At 39.9% G+C, this 17,979-nt stretch overlaps 1 protein-coding gene and 1 long non-coding RNA gene across 3 annotated transcripts in view; one reads left to right on the top strand and one right to left on the bottom strand.

Moving 5' to 3' along the window:
• Positions 1-17,689, bottom strand: part of LOC148898057 (guanine nucleotide-binding protein G(i) subunit alpha-1) — a 28,681-nt gene extending 10,992 nt beyond the window's left edge. The window contains exons 1-3 of one of the 2 annotated variants that reach the window (XM_088996904.1): positions 17,426-17,689; positions 7,006-7,048; positions 4,489-4,630 (exon numbers count right to left, since the gene is read on the bottom strand). In XM_088996904.1, the coding sequence (XP_088853030.1) occupies positions 4,489-4,630; positions 7,006-7,048; positions 17,426-17,543 (303 nt within the window). In that variant the 5' untranslated portion in view covers positions 17,544-17,689. Of the gene's footprint in view, positions 1-1,047; positions 1,216-4,488; positions 4,631-7,005; positions 7,049-17,425 lie in introns of those variants that run through there. The other variant, XM_088996902.1, reaches the window with a different exon arrangement.
• On the top strand, positions 8,163-9,812 carry LOC148898058 (uncharacterized). Its single transcript, XR_016114958.1, has 2 exons — positions 8,163-8,530; positions 8,800-9,812. It is a non-coding gene; the product is annotated as an uncharacterized LOC148898058 (long non-coding RNA).
• Positions 17,690-17,979: the final 290 nt, after the last annotated feature.

The following is a 17,979-nucleotide window of genomic DNA, read 5'->3' as shown; positions in this document are numbered from 1 at the left end:
AACAAAAAAAGTGATGTCGCTTATCCTTTAAACATACATTCCATCCAAAATATAGCACTGAGGCAACTTATGAACAAATTCACCTTACAAAGGACCGCTCGGAACTGACCACATTTGTAAGGTGGGGAGCATCTGTAAACTACAAATACCAGATATATTAGAACTCATGGATGTTCCTGGAATTTATTAATTTTTTTGTGCAAAATAATTGTGGTGAAATTGAGGTAAGTCAATTATAAGGTACTTTTGACTCGATGGGTTTCCCAATCTACTCTCTGTCACTTATATCGTACCTCTAATATAGTAACTAACTCTTGTGAAAGTTAGATGTCATTCTTCTGTTCTCAACTTGATGCAAGACTTATTTTAACATTTTTGTGAATAGCATCAAATATATTTGACCTGGTTCTGCAAAATATAAGCCAGCACAGCAAACTTTGAAACCACCCTGGTCAGGCTGGTTATCCAAATGTATAGAATTAATTGTATAGCTTTATCGTCATTATTGACAACAAAGTGTTTTAGGTGGCCTCGAAGGTGGCCTCGACAGTGGCTGAGCCGCAGTTAGTGTTGCTGATCCTCTGCCTTCTGAAGAATCAATCGATGAAAACCATTCCTAGAAAATGAATTACTGGGATCGGTTAATTACTGCCAGCACGACTTGTATGACACTTAGGTTTGATTAAGACATTGGCAACAGCTCGTTCATTTTTAGGTGGGTGAAATCATTCCTGACTGACTACAGCATGTAAGAGGAAGTTCGATTTGGAAATTAGAACAAAGGTAAAGCCTCTTTCATTTCTTAAATGCACAATTATGTAAGAGTGCCTGAAGGTGATACTCTTCGTGGGGTAAAGGACAAGTACAGAAATAGAAAAGCATCCAGAATGTCATTCGTATAGTGCTTTCCTGCTGAATCACGTAGTTCATCATTCTGGGGTTCCATTTTATATACCCCAGCATTTTGGGTGCGCCTTGTAGACCGGAAAATAGGGTATAGATATAAATATTACGTGGTGGTAGATTGACACTTCAGCAACCACTCACCGCTCTGGCTGAGTCAGCAAAGTCGATCTTGAGGCGTCCCATGGCTCTGATGATGGCAATAATGGACTGTATGGTGTTGCTGTAGACAACCGCCTTGTACTGCTTACACTCCTCCTCCGAGTAGCCTGCTTCGTGGATGATCCTGGGACACATAACTTGAGGTTTACCACGTGTTACAACAGTATCTTAAACTCATGACAAAAAGTTAGCGGACACCAGGGCAGACAACTCTGAAAAGTTGCCTGCCCCATTTTTCACAACTTGAAACACAATAAGACGACTAATCGCAAAAAAAAAAAAAAAAAAAAAAAAAAAAAACATTGTTGTGAAGTTTAAAGGATTTTTTTTTAATTAAGGAAGTACGTACCACAAATGCTCCCTTGCTTAATTTATGGTAAATGTGCCTTGCTGAAGATTTTGCTCCAGTTGTCCTTTGTCGTCATTGTGCACAATGCAATGTTTGCGTTGCGTTGTCTGCTAAATGCCACGTGGACTCCTCTTTCTAAGCGCCTTTCAAAACTCTCAAGCACACTTTACAGTCACGGTATAGTCCGAAGCACGAAACAGGCTTCTGATTGGCTGCCGTGCCGAGTATATGCAAATTGCAACAGTTAATGCAACAGAGGAGTCCATGTGGCCTGTAGCAATTTGCTTGCAGCTTTTGCCTTATTGAATAAAACAAACATTTGATTTGATATTTTTTTTTTTCTTGAAGAAGTTGTCGGCCACTCGAGCCGAGACGTTTTGAAAGTTGTACGCCCAACGAAGTTCTATCTATCTATCTATCTATCTATCTGTCTGTCCATCTATCCACCTACCTACCTACCTACCGGCACTGTATATATGTATATATCTATATCTATATGACAGAAAATCGTAAATGTTCCACTTCACGATTGTGTCCCACTTGTTGATTCTTGACAAAAAAAAATCATATCTTTATGTTTGAAGCCTAAAATGTGGCGAAAGGTTGCAAGATTCAAAGGAGCTGAATAATTTGCAAGGCACTTTAAACAATACAAAATACATTTATATGTATATATATATTTTATAATAATAATACATTTCATGGACATTCATTTCAAACTGTGAAAAGTGAATACAGGCACGACCCAAGTTACGAACATTCGAGTCACAAACAACGGTACATATGAACATTTTTGCGGGTATATCGAAAAATGTTCAGACAGAGATGCTCTAAGTTCGATTTTGTATTGCGCGCCTTTTTCCGGCCGAAATCGCTTGTGATTGGCTGCGCACTGTACTTCATGCACACACATAGACACAATGGAGGCTTCACGCGCTGGATGTTTATGTTTCGGACACCAAGGCCGACCCATCAGCGCCCGGCTATGCTGAAGTGTTGCCAACGAGTTCAGGCCCCGATCCGCCGAGATCGCTTACGATTGGCTGTGTGGGCGGGGAGGAAATCCCTCTTCCCAGTTGATTCTCCAGGAGGATGTGAGACATGACAAAAAGTAATGGCTGCGGACACGTAATTCAGTAATTATGTGCCAGCAGCTTCAGTAATGGCTTACTGAAGACCCAAGGATATATGTCGCCGTACTACAATCGGTGTGAATTTATTTTACGACTGTTAGAGCGTCTGTGTTTTATGCTTCTCCGTTCAGTGTTTACTTAAAGGAAAACCGACGTCTCCGGACAAGTTGTGTCCATAATTTGTTTCAAATGACTTCTACTGAGTGTATTTTACAAAGATTCCACCGCATATAGCTATATTTTACGTTTTAAGACTCGCGCTGAACATTCCCGAAGTCTTGTTTTTGAGTTTGTGACGAGTCCTAACCCTACGTCACTGAAGGAACGCCCCTAACCGAGAAAGGACATACCTTGCATCACCTCAATGCATTTTGCGGTACTTTGTTTGGTCTGAAAACTTCGTGTTGATCTGTGTTGGTGGCGAAATTAGAAGGAAAACACATAAATAACGCAATGGTGAATCGTATGTTACACCGAGACAACTCTTTGATATTCATTGACAAAAATCCCAAGGTGATGAAAACTATTTCCAACGGAGCTCTGCCGCCATCTTCTGCATTTTCTGTGACCCTACACCTCAGTCTTGATCACTCAAAATGACCCTGAAGACTTTCTTTAATCGATTGCAAACATTTATACTTTCCTCTTACTAACTATTTGAATTATATTCATAACTGGATGTGTAACAAGAAAGCATATTCTCCGAATCTGAAGCCATTGTTTTGATTCTCGAGCAAGGCAAGACGTCTTGGCGTGACGTCACGAACTGGGGGCGGGACTTTCTGAAAATGCCCAATTCGCAGCTCAATTTTTTGCAGATTTTGGACACTTTAAGTCATTTTTGTTGGTGTTTTGCATTTGACTAAAAAAACGTTTTTCTGATGTCAGTTAAGAAACAAAAAAAGTGATGTCGCTTATCCTTTAAACATACATTCCATCCAAAATATAGCACTGAGGCAACTTATGAACAAATTCACCTTACAAAGGACCGCTCGGAACTGACCACATTTGTAAGGTGGGGAGCATCTGTAAACTACAAATACCAGATATATTAGAACTCATGGATGTTCCTGGAATTTATTAATTTTTTTGTGCAAAATAATTGTGGTGAAATTGAGGTAAGTCAATTATAAGGTACTTTTGACTCGATGGGTTTCCCAATCTACTCTCTGTCACTTATATCGTACCTCTAATATAGTAACTAACTCTTGTGAAAGTTAGATGTCATTCTTCTGTTCTCAACTTGATGCAAGACTTATTTTAACATTTTTGTGAATAGCATCAAATATATTTGACCTGGTTCTGCAAAATATAAGCCAGCACAGCAAACTTTGAAACCACCCTGGTCAGGCTGGTTATCCAAATGTATAGAATTAATTGTATAGCTTTATCGTCATTATTGACAACAAAGTGTTTTAGGTGGCCTCGAAGGTGGCCTCGACAGTGGCTGAGCCGCAGTTAGTGTTGCTGATCCTCTGCCTTCTGAAGAATCAATCGATGAAAACCATTCCTAGAAAATGAATTACTGGGATCGGTTAATTACTGCCAGCACGACTTGTATGACACTTAGGTTTGATTAAGACATTGGCAACAGCTCGTTCATTTTTAGGTGGGTGAAATCATTCCTGACTGACTACAGCATGTAAGAGGAAGTTCGATTTGGAAATTAGAACAAAGGTAAAGCCTCTTTCATTTCTTAAATGCACAATTATGTAAGAGTGCCTGAAGGTGATACTCTTCGTGGGGTAAAGGACAAGTACAGAAATAGAAAAGCATCCAGAATGTCATTCGTATAGTGCTTTCCTGCTGAATCACGTAGTTCATCATTCTGGGGTTCCATTTTATATACCCCAGCATTTTGGGTGCGCCTTGTAGACCGGAAAATAGGGTATAGATATAAATATTACGTGGTGGTAGATTGACACTTCAGCAACCACTCACCGCTCTGGCTGAGTCAGCAAAGTCGATCTTGAGGCGTCCCATGGCTCTGATGATGGCAATAATGGACTGTATGGTGTTGCTGTAGACAACCGCCTTGTACTGCTTACACTCCTCCTCCGAGTAGCCTGCTTCGTGGATGATCCTGGGACACATAACTTGAGGTTTACCACGTGTTACAACAGTATCTTAAACTCATGACAAAAAGTTAGCGGACACCAGGGCAGACAACTCTGAAAAGTTGCCTGCCCCATTTTTCACAACTTGAAACACAATAAGACGACTAATCGCAAAAAAAAAAAAAAAAAAAAAAAAAAAACATTGTTGTGAAGTGTAAAGGATTTTTTTTTAATTAAGGAAGTACGTACCACAAATGCTCCCTTGCTTAATTTATGGTAAATGTGCCTTGCTGAAGATTTTGCTCCAGTTGTCCTTTGTCGTCATTGTGCACAATGCAATGTTTGCGTTGCGTTGTCTGCTAAATGCCACGTGGACTCCTCTTTCTAAGCGCCTTTCAAAACTCTCAAGCACACTTTACAGTCACGGTATAGTCCGAAGCACGAAACAGGCTTCTGATTGGCTGCCGTGCCGAGTATGCAAATTGCAACAGTTAATGCAACAGAGGAGTCCATGTGGCCTGTAGCAATTTGCTTGCAGCTTTTGCCTTATTGAATAAAACAAACATTTGATTTGATATTTTTTTTTTTTTTCTTGAAGAAGTTGTCGGCCACTCGAGCCGAGACGTTTTGAAAGTTGTACGCCCAACGAAGTTCTATCTATCTATCTATCTATCTATCTGTCTGTCCATCTATCCACCTACCTACCTACCTACCGGCACTGTATATATGTATATATCTATATCTATATGACAGAAAATCGCATCACACCATAAACATTTTAAAAACCATTAATAATAAAGGGAATGAAAGAGGATGTTAAACATCTGAAATTGGTTTTAAATAAATAACGGTGGTGATCAGATGTTCTTAATCTTGTTGAAGGTACTAAAACCCAAACTGTTCATTTGTGAAAAATAAAAATATAATTTTTGATGAACGCATTTATTAAAAACAGAAAAAGTAAACACAGGTTGCATTAACATGATGAGTCCAGTGGTCTTAACCTTCATGGCAGAGGCTCTATTGAACCCCTGAGACTGATTCACCGAACCCCAAGGTTAAACACTGGTGGTAATCAATGGCTTGCACCTTGTTGCGGACTTCTGATGTAACGTCTGTTATTGTCTTCCCTGAATATAGACATTTTATAGTTGCCCATTGTGCCAACTTTGCTTTGTCGTCAAGTAACACTTGGGCTTTGAATATTAATTGTTAGACTACTCTTCTCCAAATCTGAAGCCATTGTTTTGATTCTAGAGCAAGGCAAGACGTGCTGGCGTGACGTCACGAACAAAGGGGCGGGACCTTCTGAAACTCTGCATCTGCGGGTCATTTTGAAGTAGTTTTGGGACACTAACTAATTTTTATTGGTGTTTTGCATTTGACTAAAAATGTCAGCCTGTGTGTTTTGGGTATTTTAGATGCTATAAAACGTTTTTTTTATGTTGCTGTGCCGATCACCATTTTGTGTTTGGGAGCCTTTTACTGAGTGAGTTGCTTGTTCTGTAGCCACAAAGGGACATAAATCTTCTTGTGCCGGTCCCAAGCCCGGATAAATACAGAGGGTTGTGTCAGGAAGGGCATCCGACGTAAAAGCTTGGCCAAAACAAACATCCGAAAGGAAAAGAAGAAGACTACATCAATTATTTGAAAACATGTTTGAGTATGAGTTACACAATATTACTGTTCGAGCTGATTGTGTGACTTTGGTTCATTGTACATTGAATTTGTTGCCGAAGTAAAGATCCTGCTGATTTATACCTTAAGTAATTGTCAGAGATATGACAGACAGACACCGTGGACAGAGACTCAGAACCAGAAAGATTGTCCCCACTGCCGGCAGGAGACGCAGTCATCAGATGACATACGTCTGAATTCTGCGCCCCTCTGCCAAGCTATTTATTGAGAGTATATGTAAATTACAGTGATATATTAGTAAAAAACAGTTTTCTTGATTATAATGCCACGCCTCTGGGCGTTCTGAGCACCAACAGCTGCAAGCAGTAAAACATAAGACATTTTAATTGGTTGTCTTTTCCAAGAACTGATAAGTTTGTAATCTGGCGCTTGTGCAGGATGTTTAAGCCGTAAATAACTTTGGTGGAAAAGGAGTATCTCAAGCCCTAAATTCTGTGCAAGGCCGGACCTTCTAGAATCTTGATGGAGACGACAGTTCACCTTGCCGTGTCTGTTTCACTCAGATTTACTGTGGCCATCTGCGCTTTGACTGTAGGCCCATTGTTTAGTTGGTCAGCAAAGCACGGCACTTTTAAACATGATAAATTATTATTCTCCATCAGTAATGCATTAAGTAATGTTTAATAGCTAATCGTAAGTGAACTGTACCATTTTCTTTTAAACATTTGCATCGATTTAGGATTACGGGGGAATTTTTGCTTACTTCATCTGTTTGACAATTGTACTCTTCCCAGACTCGCCAGCACCTGAAAATGAGAAAAATGTTATATCAGTCACATGATTTGAATCACAGACAAGTGCATGCCGGGTTGAGATGGAGGGAGGAAGATCAAATGGAATCAAATGGAAATTAGATGTTTGGTAAAAAAAATTGTTTCTATGGAAATACCCAGATTACATTAAAGAGTGAAGGTAATGACTGATCATGGCTCAGTTCCAGAAAAAAGATGAGCCGTAATTGTGATTACCTGAGCCTCATTTTGATCCGATACGAAGTGTCAAATTGGCTGCTCCGTGAGATGGTGAAAAATGATGGATTGTATGAAAGTGACATGCAAATTTAGACTCGATATCACTATGTAAAACTACATTTGGCTGCATGTTGTTACTCAGCAAGCATTAAGGTGCCATTTTCTTTTGATAGCCTTCAAAAATGATGGGATTGTTCTTGCAAATAATTTTTCTAAGTAGTAATATTCATTATTTGCATTCACCCACCAAATTATAAGTTGTCATTGACTGTTGAATGTATTGTATAACTGCATATGATTCATTTTCATGTATTATGGTTTAATTGAACATGTAATGATTTGTGGACTAAGCAAGGTGAATGACATTTTTGATGAAAAGTGTATATATATATATATATATATATATATATATATATATATATATATATATATATATATATATACAGTAAAGTCTCGTTATATCGATATTCTCAGGAGTCGGAAAAAATATCGATATAACCGGACTATCGATATATCCGATCCTGCGGCATGTAAATTTTCTCCTTGCGGTCATAGAAATAGTATCGTAATAAGCATATATATCGATATAACCGATATCGATATAACGCTGGGGTGTCAAAGTCATTTTTTGCCGCGGGCCACATTGTCGTTATGGTTTCCTCCCTTATTGTGGTTTACATCCCAAAATATGAAATTTTGGTTAGGATTTTAGCAAGCATCATGGAATTTCCCAAGTTTGATTTGCTTTCGCGGGCCGAAAAAAAAATGATGTGGCGGGCCGGATTTGGCCCCTGGGCCTTGACTTTGACACCATGATATAACGAGACTTTACTGTATGTATATATATATATATATATATATATATATATATATATATATATATATATATATGTAACGGAGTTGTACACTTAGGTTATTAAATTATGAAGGAAGTGACGCAACGGCGCACAGTGTGGCACTGTCCCGCCCATAGTTTCCAGAACAATCTCGAGGAGATTCAGGGTGAGTCGCAATTTTCTGTTGGTCTTGATTAACGCGCATTTTCATGACAATATCTTATTTTGTTTCCCCTTTTGTACTGTCTAGTGTTATCTAATTAGTTCCCTTATTCATTTCGAGTCCAGATTACTTTTTGTGTCATTATTTACTTCACGTTTTGTCGAGTGGAATTTAGGAATATGCGCTTTTCTATCGCAGTTAATCACAAGACGAAACCCATGCGACTTCACCCATCCCTTCTGCCATACTGTGTTGCAGGTAATAATTGTTTCATTTCGTTTTTATTGAACAATATTTAGTTTCTTGTGTCGTGTCTCATTTGCCCGTGAGTGTCCGTGGCTGGTTGAACTGTGCGCCAGCCATTACAAGCGCACCGCGTGTTCTGCTGAGTCTCCGCCCATGATGCGTTCAGGGACATCTTGTAAATAACAGTGAACTTGTGTTGTATTCTCTTTTTCTGTAAATAACCACAATACGATCACATGTTGTTAATTCTGTTTTGTTATCTACAATGTTTTGCATTTGAGAACAATCTCGAGGAGATTCAGGTTAATCACAAGACGAAACCCATGCGACTTCACCCATCCCTTCTGCCATACTGTGTTGCAGAAATAAAAGAAATAAAAAGACACATCCACGCGTCTCGTCTTCATTAATACAGCAGCATCGTGGAGATGAAGACAGTCACTGTTGTGACACCCGTCACATTGGTGCCGTGACCCGGATCACAAGTGACTCTCCACTTCGGACCGGGACCGCGATGCTGCACAATGAAGACGCTGTGCAGTCCCATCACTCGGTGGACGGTGTGTCGACCCCCGTTTTGGAAATACATGTAGTGTGTTAATTGTCTGACCTGCTGTTTTGCAATTAGTGTGTTTTTTTTCATGTACGTGTTTTCGTGTGTTAAGTCTAAGAATGAGCTCCTTACATTTAACCAGTAGCACACCTTTGAATGAGTGTGTTGCTAGAGGTAGAGGCTTCCCAACTGTGTAACAGTTGTATAGTGCAATCCGGAGTGGTGTAGGTTGTACAGAGGGGAATGGGCAGGTTCAAGCTGAGGCCACTTATGTTAGTGGGGACAGAGTTCCTTCCCAGACCCAGTGCAGTGCATCTACGACGAGCGCACAGACAACTGATACACCAGCAACAGATACCTTTCTCCAGTCTGTCACAGTTATGTAGTGCTATGCAGGGTGATGTAGTTTGTACAGAGGGGAATGGGCAGGTGCGAGCTGAGGCCACTTATGTTAGTGGGGACAGAGTTCCTTCCCAGACCCAGTACAGTGCATCTCCGACGAGCGCACAGACCCTGACACACCGGCGACAGATCCCTTACTCCAGTCACCTGACGTAGTTGGTCAGATGAGCGACATAATTAGACAGCATTTTTGTACATCCTTGCCCGATAACCTTGTCTATTTTGCCTGTTGGTCTTTCTGTTGTCTTCCGTGTGTATGTTGCCTCACTTCTGCATAATTTAAGGGGGGTGTATGTAACGGAGTTGTACACTTAGGTTATTAAATTATGAAGGAAGTGACGCAACGGCGCACAGTGTGGCACTGTCCCGCCCATAGTTTCCAGAACAATCTCGAGGAGATTCAGGGTGAGTCGCAATTTTCTGTTGGTCTTGATTAACGCGCATTTTCATGACAATATCTTATTTTGTTTCCCCTTTTGTACTGTCTAGTGTTATCTAATTAGTTCCCTTATTCATTTCGAGTCCAGATTACTTTTTGTGTCATTATTTACTTCACGTTTTGTCTGCGACTTCACCCATCCCTTCTGCCATACTGTGTTGCAGAAATAAAAGAAATAAAAAGACACATCCACGCGTCTCGTCTTCATTAATACAGCAGCATCGTGGAGATGAAGACAGTCACTGTTGTGACACCCGTCACATATATATATATATATATATATATATAGTAAAGTCTCGTTATATCGATATCGGATATATCGATAGTCCCGGTTATATCGATACTATTTCTATGCACGCACGGAGAAAATTACATGCAAACAGGGTCGGATATATCGATAGTCCCGGTTATATCGATATTTTTTCGGACTCCCTTGAATATCGATATAACGAGACTTTACTGTATATATATATATATATATATATATATATATATATATATATATATATATATATATATATATATATATATATATAGTCATTCAAACCAGCTCTAGTCCCTGAGAGTAAAACAGTAATGCAATGACTTAGTATCTGTAACTTTTATTGGTCGCCATCACGAGATCTGATATTAAAAAACAAAACAAAAAAACATTGAACTAATATCTGGTAACGGTACTCTCTTGATTTCAGAGGTCTTTTCACACCTTTCAACTATGAACCCAGAATTATATCATTTTCATTTTCGATCCAGCTCAATGAGAGACACTTACCTTAATTGCACCAGTGTGCAAATTGGGTTCGGCAAACGTTAAGTGTTACTATCTCCAGCTTATCTATCGACATGCGAACAGAATCTTGTTAAAGATGCGATTCAATCCGCACTTGAGCTGTGTCTCTGCACAATTGGATTAATCAACTCGATCCTGTCTTCGAGATTACGCATGGCTCAGGCATCCCCGGGGTTACGATTTAATGCAGGTTGAACTCGCCAGCAAGGTGAACAACACATGTAGTATCCTGATAATCAGGATGAGTTTGGGAATTTTTACAGATTAAAATGAGCAAAGGCCATATTGTCTAAGGTCTCTGAAAGAGCTTCCTAAATAATTATCTTGTGATTTTGGGTGTGTTTATTTTTTTTTTTACACAGTCTGTTAGAAAAGCAGTGGTGACCGACAATTGTAATTGTCACATATGGTCTACAGTAAAACGGCAACACAGAATATGACAGACCAAGCCGAAACGATAGCCAATCAGGAAGCGATACTAAGTTCAAATAGAAGAGCAACTGGTTCTGTTGAATATTTGTTTAACGTGTCTTACAAGTCATTCATCACAATTGAAATGACATAAATAGCTTCCAACCGCAACGTAGTTACCAGACAAGCTAACATTTATCAAGGTAAGCTTCTCCTGCTACGATAGATATTCTTTCGTGTCCTTTGCGTTTTCTGTCTGTCTGGATTCCCTTGTGACACCATGCTGCCTCACAGGTCAGTCTTTGTATGACCTCAGGTATCTGGTTTGGGGGGAGGAGAGATTCAGAATTGCCTGTGGTGATGTCAATTGGCAAATGGTGTGCTACATTGATTACCTTGCGTATAGCACACACACGATGAGGGCAAGAAGCACAGATGAGTTTTCACTTGTCACGTATGGTGTTTGTAATATGTCAAAAACCTGTTAAGATGTTAAAAATCAATATGTGCATACAACCCTTTTGGTCTGAGAGGCAATGACCAAAACACAACTTTTTGTCAGGGGCATCCCAGTACATTCCATACGCCAGGCAGAGCATCCATTGGCCTCTGCATCTGCACCGCACGTGTTTGCAGCTGAGGAAACAGCAATTTAATTATGTTCTCTCTGCTGGGACTCCATATTCCCTGGTGAGATGTGTTCACCAATGTGGAATAAAACACAATGAGCAGACACACACCAAGCTCTTGACACACCGCAAGGAATGGGAAATGTTCATTTTCAAACCCTCCTAAATTTAAGAGGCATTTAAAGTGGGGGGGTAATTCAAAGGTGGATGTGAAGTCCATCATTTTCTTTGCAATATGTTATGTACCCCCACTACACTAACAGTATTCCGATTAATGTCACGCTTATCATATAAGAATAAACCAGAACATATTACTGCTTTTTGCCCATCTCAAGCAGCTTACATTTTGTCCTGTAATGCCACTTCTGTCAAACGAAATTGAGGTCACAATGCCAACAGGATGCCAACAGCACACGGCCATAACCAGAAAAGAGGTGAGCCCTGACGATCACAAGCTGATCCCTTGGGCACTGTGATGTCATTTTCAATGGCGGTACAGGGAAAAAAGGCAGCCCCTCAAAAACTAATTTTATCTGCTTAATTCATATGACACAAATGCAATGCTGATGAGACGACAAAGTTTAGTCTGTTTTGAGAATTGAGAGCATACCAACTCGAAAATGTCGCCTCTCCGTTGACAAGTGTACACGCTTACCCTCACCAAAATGCCGGAACTTTGGCCATACCATGGACAACAATCTCACCGTCTCCCAACATATTAAATAATTGGCAAAAACAGATTTCTATTACCTTAAGATTCTCGCCAGGCTTTGCCCTTCTCTTTCTTTCTCGGCAGCTGAAACCCTTATTCAAACTTCTATCTCATCTCGCGTTGACAACCGAAACAGCATCCCATGTGGTACACTCTCAGGCTGAAATTTCAATACATTCAAATGCCTCCCACGTCCTTATGCATATCCGTTCCTGTGTCCTCCAGAACATTCATCGGCTTCCAATCAAAGTTGAAATTATCTTACTTCACGCTGAAAAATTAACTGCATTTACCAGTGACGTGCGGTGAGGTTCATGGCTGGTGAGGCACTGACGTCATCAATGACGTCACCGCTCGTCTCTACTTAGTATTTGAACGGTAAATGTGAAAATTCAGCGATTTAGAAAAAAATCCTAAAACGGTGAAGTTAAATGGACAAGAACTTTAAAGTACAAATCACTAAATACATCTAACTGTTTAATTTATTTTTTCATTTGATATTTCCATGACAGCTTTCCATGATGACAGGTGAGGCACTGCCTCACCTCCCTCCACTGACTGCACGTCACTGGCATTTACAATATAAAATGCAATCTTGAGGTGAGTATCTGACATGCTTCATCTTTTTCGCCTTGGGAGGGAAAACAAACAAACAAAATCACACCCCGTGCATGCTACAAGAGTGCTAATGATCAAAATGTATCCTCTGGGAAAATTATATGAAAATGGTAGTGCCCTACAAAATTTTCATGGTCACATATGAAGAGGATAATTTGCCTACATGTGGCCAGATGTTTCTTTGTCTGATTTCATGAATAAAGTTGATGACAGATAAAATTATATTTAAATGATCAAGTGCGATCACTTGTAATTTTCTGCTGGCACTGCTCCTTTGAAAATGTTATGTCACATATAATTTTTTTTATGTCATTTTAGCATGTGTCAAAAGAGATCAACAAGCTTTAATTTTTATTTATTTCCCTCCACATGTTTTCTCAGACTCACATTTGAATCTGTTTGATATTAAATATTTGATTATAGAGAAGAGAGAAGATACTTTTTTTCATTTTCATCATTTGCCCGGGGGACCATGGACTGAAAATGAAATCTACTAACACCCTGCAATTTATTTCTGACCTTTGAGCTTTATTCGCGGTAAGGTGCTGTGAGGCAAAACTGAATGATGATCATTCCCTTGATTTTCTGGGACATGACACGTTGATACCTCAGCAAAAAATAAACAGCACTTTGATTCTTCATGCTTTGCATTTTAGGCAATCCACCCACTCAAAACTCTTGCATCCAGTGCTTGTTGGACTCAGACTTTTGTAACTTTATTTGCTCAGACACACTACATATGTGATGCTTCAAGGCTGACTTAATACGTCGTGGTATAAGTGACAAGTCATTTTTTTTTCTTTCAAGTGGCTTAAACAAGATATGTGTCATGTCAATGCAAAGCCAACAAAAAGAATCAAAGCGAGATATCTTCGGATCACACTTGGACTTCTTCATATTAAGTATAAACCTGATGCATAATCAGTGTTAACTCAACCCAGACGTGTCCTTGAGAGTTTTGAAAGGCGCATATAAATCCAATGTATTATTCTTATTATTATTCATCAATATCTGGCGATGTGGGTGTGGCTTAAATGCACATATCAGCCAGAGTATATAAAACAAATACTGTATGTTGTAATCAAACCTCGTGAATCGGTAGCGTCTACACATTTGCATTCACCAAAAGACACATAACATAAATACAAAATTTATTAATTAAAAAAAAAGCCCACACAATGTGTTTAATCCGTTCAACACAAAATCCCCCTTGTTAGACTTCCATTTGATATCTGTATAAATGTTCCCCATTTCCTACTTTGTAGCATCTGTCACCTCACACTAGTTCTTTGGTAATGTAAGGAAAATGTTTCCACATCTCATAACCTTGAATAGATTTCCTAGTTTAAAGCTTGTGGAAGAGGTAAAACTATTTAAAGGTCCCAGCCGGTACATTGTTGTCTCAGGAGACCAAGGTGTAACACTGCCTTGGCCTCCACAGAATGCACCGTGGCCGGCCCAGCCTGAATTTCAACGCAACCAACAAAATGATGAAACATGTTGACCACAAGACAGCCGTGGGGCCTTTACAAACGCTTGTGATGCTCTCCCCACAGTCCAGATATTCACTTATCACAAATGGGTGTGGAATCACGAGTGATAAACATCATTTCAATCTAGCCATGGAATCAGAAATGGCCAATTAAACATCCACACTAAATGATAATCCAGACACTGTTATCATTACTGTTCAATACATTCACATTCCCCATTGTTGTATCACAACTAGGCAAAACAAGATCACATTAGCTGTCACTTAGCTCACACACATACAAACGTGGAACAGCACTTTGGACTACAGAAAAAAAATCCTCCATTAAATAAATTATATTAGATTAGCCTTCATTTGTCTCACAATGGAGAAATGTAAATTTCACAGGAGCAAAAAACAAAAATTGTCGCGTTCACAAGCCCCACTCCACAAGCATGCAGTTAAAGCCACGCACTGGTTCCCTGTTCGCCGTCCAAGATTCGCGTGCATTCACATTACTGTCAGTCAGAGTGCACACAGGTTGCTATGCAACATCTGATACATACATGTGTTTGAAACTCAGACAGCAGGTGCTGGCTGCCAGCTTCCACCAACAATACAGTGTGGGTGAAATAGTCAGTTTTATGTGGGACACGACATTATGTTCACCTGCACAATCGCATAACATCCAATGTGACATCTGATCTTTAAAAAAAAAAAAACATTGGTCGATCTTACAAAAACAATACTCCTAAATGAGAGACAAATATATTATTGTGAAGTTAATCCCACTTGAAACATGAAATAAACAGTCATGGTGATAATAGTAATTCAACCATGCAGGTTCATTTAATTTGTGTGTCATTGATGTAACATCTTTCGTAGATGTCTTCATTAAAAGAAGTTCAGGAGCGTAACGCCCAATGCCTCCAGGTGATATGTACCTCCTGTCGCCTTGCTACTCTTGCGATATGAGACAATAAAAATGAGCCACTACACATTGGACCACACATACTGTATTTCCAGAAACAATGTCCCATGTGACATTTATTTGGGGGGGTTGGGGTGTCGATCAATGTTGTGCTGTGTGCGCATGTGTGTCACATCACGGACACGTTGCGTTCACATGATACATCACGTTTGTTTTTGGAATGTGAATGAGAACATAAAAATATTAAAAAAAAAACAACATTTCCCCTTGCATTGTGATCATAGTCAGAGCATTGACCAGTACTCAAAGTTGAGTGATTGATTTGAAGAAAAAAAAACATGATTACATTTGATAGTAAGATAAGAGAGAACACTTTACATGACCACAGATAAGGGCTGAATCTTTTACCGGACAGCCACAGCTTGGGCAGCTTCAATTAATAGAGTGCTTGTGTGTTAATTTTTTGTTAAAATTGTAAAGGCTCCCAAACAAACACATATTTTAGGGGTTGTATTAAGTTCATCCCGTCTACTTGATGATATCTAATTAAATTACATATTTTAGGGGTTGACAGACATGCAAGCAAAAGATTTTACTTCATTGCTCCTAAAATGTACCAACACACAAACGAACAGTCTTATTCAGATTTAGGCATGACTTTAAAACCAATTCAAATGTCACTTTGTTCCTGTCCAGGGATTTGATACAATTGTGTTATTTACAACAAACGTGGAGCCAGTTCATGTGAGACTGCGGCCAAATTTTGAAGCAAAAAAAAAAAATATGGACTAAAATAAGATTGATCATCATAGCTGGTCCTCATTAGGGGGTGTGGGTCAGCCTAATCCCTGCTGACATTGGTCAGAAGGCGGGGTACACAGGATTTGACGCTAGTCAATCGGACAGCACATCAAAAAGACAAGTATTCAAACTCGCGTATATTCAAACCTACGGACATTTTAGAGCAGTGTACCAAAGAAGCATGTTTTTGCAATTTGTGAGCAACTTGGTAGCTAAATTGAGAAACTCCGCACAAGCATATGCCAAGAGTTGAATCCCACCTCCAAAAATGTGGGGGGAAAAATTGTATAGCACGACTGCATGGAACCGCCCCAAATCTTAATAATCTATTTAAAATTTCATCCTAAACTTGTTTACATGTTTAGTTTTCCACTGACAGAAGAGATTAATTGACTCAGAAAATCTACGTCAATGATCAGCTGTCCGCATGCACAAAAATAAAGTATGAACGAAAACGAGTAAATGTTGGTAAATTCGGTAACTGGTGGAAATTCACGGTCGGGAGTTTCTCGAATTGAGCAAAAGGCCATCCACAGCAAGGGTGATCTGGTTTAATTCGAGAGTCGGTCAACAGACAGGAAGATAAAGTCATCTGATCATAATACTGGAAACAGTGCCGAGGCTGTTGCACACCTGACGTTTTAAAATAATAATAACGGCCCCTAGGCATGGTGTGTGTGTTTTTAAATCTCAGTTTGCAAACTAATCCGGGCTAGCGAAGCTGAGTCGGCTAGCGTTAAGAAGCTAATTGCTAAATTAGCTTAGCGATTAATGCCAGTGTTGGGCAGCAGCGGCTGGCTAAAGTGGTGTTAATCCTCAACCGCAGATACATTTCAAACCATTTAATTACTCCGATTGAGTTAACGAAGTGGTGGTAGTCAACAAGAGTCGAAGTTTTCGGCTATCTCCTCGACGATCCCCCGCGCCATTCAACATGAAACGACAAAATATCCCCACTTGTTGTTTCATCAAACTTAAAATGACGAAAACGGCTTCCTTTTACGTTACGTCGTTAATTAGATCGAGACAGACGATAGATATTATATGGGTGTGGATGAACTACGCAAGGCTTGGGTGTTGGCTTGGGCATGGTCCCCTCGCTTGCTTCAACCCCCCGGCCGACGGATCGGCCCATCCACCTTTCTCTCACCGAGCAGTAACAGCTTCACCTCCCGGGCAGCTTTCTCGCCGTCGTCCCGGAGGTTCCTGTCGATCATCTTGCTGCGCTCCTGCGCGGCCTTGTCGTCCGTGCTCAGAGTACATCCCATTTTTTTGCCTTTGTCACAGTCTGATCTCTCGCAAACGTAATCTTTTTTTTCGTAAAAATGGATGAAACAGAACTTTTGACAGGGAGGGCTACACGACAAGCAAGGGCTACCACGGAGCTAGCATCCAGTATGAGGTGTGGAGGGGTGGGGCGCTTGAGAAGGGTGGGTTTACTGTTTTGATGAAAGCACGCCCTTGTACAACGATCAACGTCGCAGTCACTATAAACGTATATGTTGTGGTATTGGTCGACGTGACGCGCCCAGTTAAAACAGATGTTTGGATCCTTCTTAACAATAATGTCAAATCGAAAACTGCCTCGAACTCTGGTGAAATAGTTCGTTTCCGGGTCTACTCATGTGTCTATATGGTATGCGCATGCGCATAAACGTTCGAATGAACAATCCATACAATCGGGACACTGCACAATCGAATTAC

The sequence above is a fragment of the Hippocampus bargibanti genome, linkage group LG05 (genome assembly GCF_051943395.1).
Source record: "Hippocampus bargibanti isolate YZ-2025 linkage group LG05, ASM5194339v1, whole genome shotgun sequence".
Classification (NCBI taxonomy): Eukaryota; Metazoa; Chordata; class Actinopteri; order Syngnathiformes; family Syngnathidae; genus Hippocampus; species Hippocampus bargibanti.
The sequence above is the reverse complement of the archived record's forward strand: the minus strand, read 5'-3'. Positions and strand labels throughout refer to the sequence as shown.